Below are 2,541 nucleotides of genomic sequence, written 5' to 3' on the forward strand. Positions count from 1 at the left end.
TTTTTCATTTCCCTCTCCCTTTCTCTGGCCTGTTTATCAAGATGTTGAACCCCCAGTGCTCAGGTGGCCAACACCCAGGGTGCAGGACTCTAGGATGTTAGGGAGGAGGTCTGCACTGACCTTCAGGTAGGTGTCCTGACATCCACCCTGTTAAATGAGGATGGGGACTACATTCTCCAGGATCATTAAAACTATTCTACTATTAAACTCTGTATTTTGATTGCTGTGTTTATACATTATGAGATGACAAATAATCAGTGTCTAGGCCACATCTCCCTGACTGCCTGGCAGTAAAACATATCTCTTTTCACACCTTCTGTGTCCCCCACTGTCCTTCCAGAAAGTCTGGTCCCCAAAGGCGCGGACAGGAGTTCAACCTTCAGAGATGCAGAGGGGATGCTCTGTGCAATGGGCATGATTATTGCAGGGATGCAGAGCCCAAGTGGCTCCACATTCCTGCACATGAGCAGAGGAGTGGGGAAATGTTCCTGCCTTGGGAGTGGGTGATACTTTCTCCTAGTTTCTTGGAGCAGGTGAAAAGCTCACTCCACTCCAAAGATAGCTTATTGTAAGAATACATAAACACTTTTTCCATATATCAGAAATATGACTGATGAATAAATTTCCCCTGAGGTGACATTATTATTGGCAAAGAGAATATCCTGTACCCTGTTTTAATACAACACATCATGCCTGCAATAGTTACCAACTGGACTGCTCTGACCCACAGGGCCATTGACAGAAGGGTTATCTTGTCAGAAAACTCTCCTCCTGGAACTTACCTAGGTAGCAGCCATAGGGATGGAAAAGTCAAGGGAAGAAAGAATAAAGCTCCTAGTCACTGAAGATGGAGTGGCTGCAGGTGTATCTCAGCAAGACATACAATCCTAGTCTGAATTATTAAAACCAGAGACTACTTTCCAGATCACACAGTCATCCATTAACAATGTTCCTGGGAATTTTCATTAACAGCTTCTGAAATATTTCAGCATATATCAACTGAATTGTCACTGAAGAGTTAATGACACTTCAAGGGATTCTGTGTCTTTAGGGGGAATGTGAATGGGCTGAAAACAGGCATTTGTGGAGAAAAGCCCTTAGGTTCCTCTTTACACTGTCCCGCCACAGATTCCTCTCTGTAGGGCAATCCAAGAATTCCAAGGTTCTTAGCTCTGAGCTTCAGAGCTCAAAGTACTTTGACAATGCCTCTAGCACAGAACTCTGGAGAGCTGCCCACAGCCTGACCCCATCTGTGCCCTTGGGTTTGTGTTCAGCTCCCCCTTCGGCCTCTTTCATTTGTCACTCAGAGCACAGTAGTACACAGCTGAGTCTGATGTTTGTCCAGAGGATTTCTGCAGGTGGAAGGAGCTGTCACTCGAGATATGAGTGGCTTCAAAACCTCTGCTGGTCACCTTATGGTTTCCTAATGAGCTTTTCAGGAGCATCTCAAGCTCTTTGTTTTGGTACTGGACATACCAGAGAAGAAAACCTGAATAGCTGGACTGGTAAGTACACTTCAGAGTCAGAGATGCCTTCTCGGGGAGGGTAACAACGCCTTCTGTCTGGGTCACCGAGTCTCCACGGGTCCCTCCTTAAAGAAAAAAACCACACATACACAGTAAGACTTTGTTAAGTTGGCTAAGGAAGAGGGACCATCTCCCGCTTGATAGAGGTTACATGACATCCTAAAACCAAGGAATATAGCATCTTAGAAATTTTAAATCAATGTTACTCACGCATTATCAACAAGATCACAAGTCCTAAGCACAAAGCAGACAGCATAGCTGGCTCAGAAGCAGTGGGAGGCTGTTTGGGGATACACGAAAGTTGAAAAAACTATTCCTCTAGCTTCTTGATCTTTTGTTGAAATCTTCAAGAAAATCTTGGTTCATGTGTTATGCAAGACAAACTCCCCTACAAGATCATGCTGTAGGCTGAGCAAGAGAGAAAGGTTCTCAGAAATGAAAGATGAATTTATATCAAACTACCAAGGAAAGGGAGCAGTGCCCTCTGTCGTTCTCCTTCTGTTCCTGCAGTCTGCTGTACATCTTTTGGTATTTACCCTGAAAAGGAGCTCAAGCTGTAGGCATAGAAGGGAAATAGGTACCTCGGGTGAGCACAGGGCTCAAGGAAGAAAGCACCAAATAATTTCTGCAGACTTCACAATGGTGCCCGAAGCTGAGACAGTCGGTAATTCCTCTGTCTTTAAGATGCAGAGAAATACAGTTCCCTTAAGGCTTTCCAGGCCCAGCATCTATTGTTTGATCACATTGAGCAATAAGCTCATTTAGGCAACTTAAGTTATAGTGTGAGTGTGAAAAAAGACTGAACTGAGATCTCTTGTCACTTCCCTCACTGGTCCCCTAGAATCAGGGGATGAGCTGTCTCTACTTAGAATGTTCTTCTTTTCTGCCCAGAATCTTTGCCTAGGCAACTTTTTATTCCTTCTTTAAGAAGCAATTTACATGCCAACTCCTTATGAAAGTGCTGATCCAGTCCTTCAGGCTGAGTTAGGACCCACCTCTCTTCCCACTGTACCTT

The 2,541-nt window shown here is 44.5% G+C and overlaps 1 gene segment (V, D, J or C); it reads right to left on the reverse strand.

Moving 5' to 3' along the window:
• Nucleotides 1-1,292: 1,292 nt before the first annotated feature.
• On the reverse strand, nt 1,293-1,914 carry LOC113899432. The segment is given in 2 exon segments: nt 1,293-1,591; nt 1,737-1,914. Coding segments are annotated over 2 exon segments (345 nt in total).
• Between the last annotated feature and the right edge of the window lie 627 nt (nt 1,915-2,541).

Source organism: Bos indicus x Bos taurus, chromosome 10, assembly GCF_003369695.1.
Source record: "Bos indicus x Bos taurus breed Angus x Brahman F1 hybrid chromosome 10, Bos_hybrid_MaternalHap_v2.0, whole genome shotgun sequence".
NCBI lineage: Eukaryota > Metazoa > Chordata > Mammalia > Artiodactyla > Bovidae > Bos > Bos indicus x Bos taurus.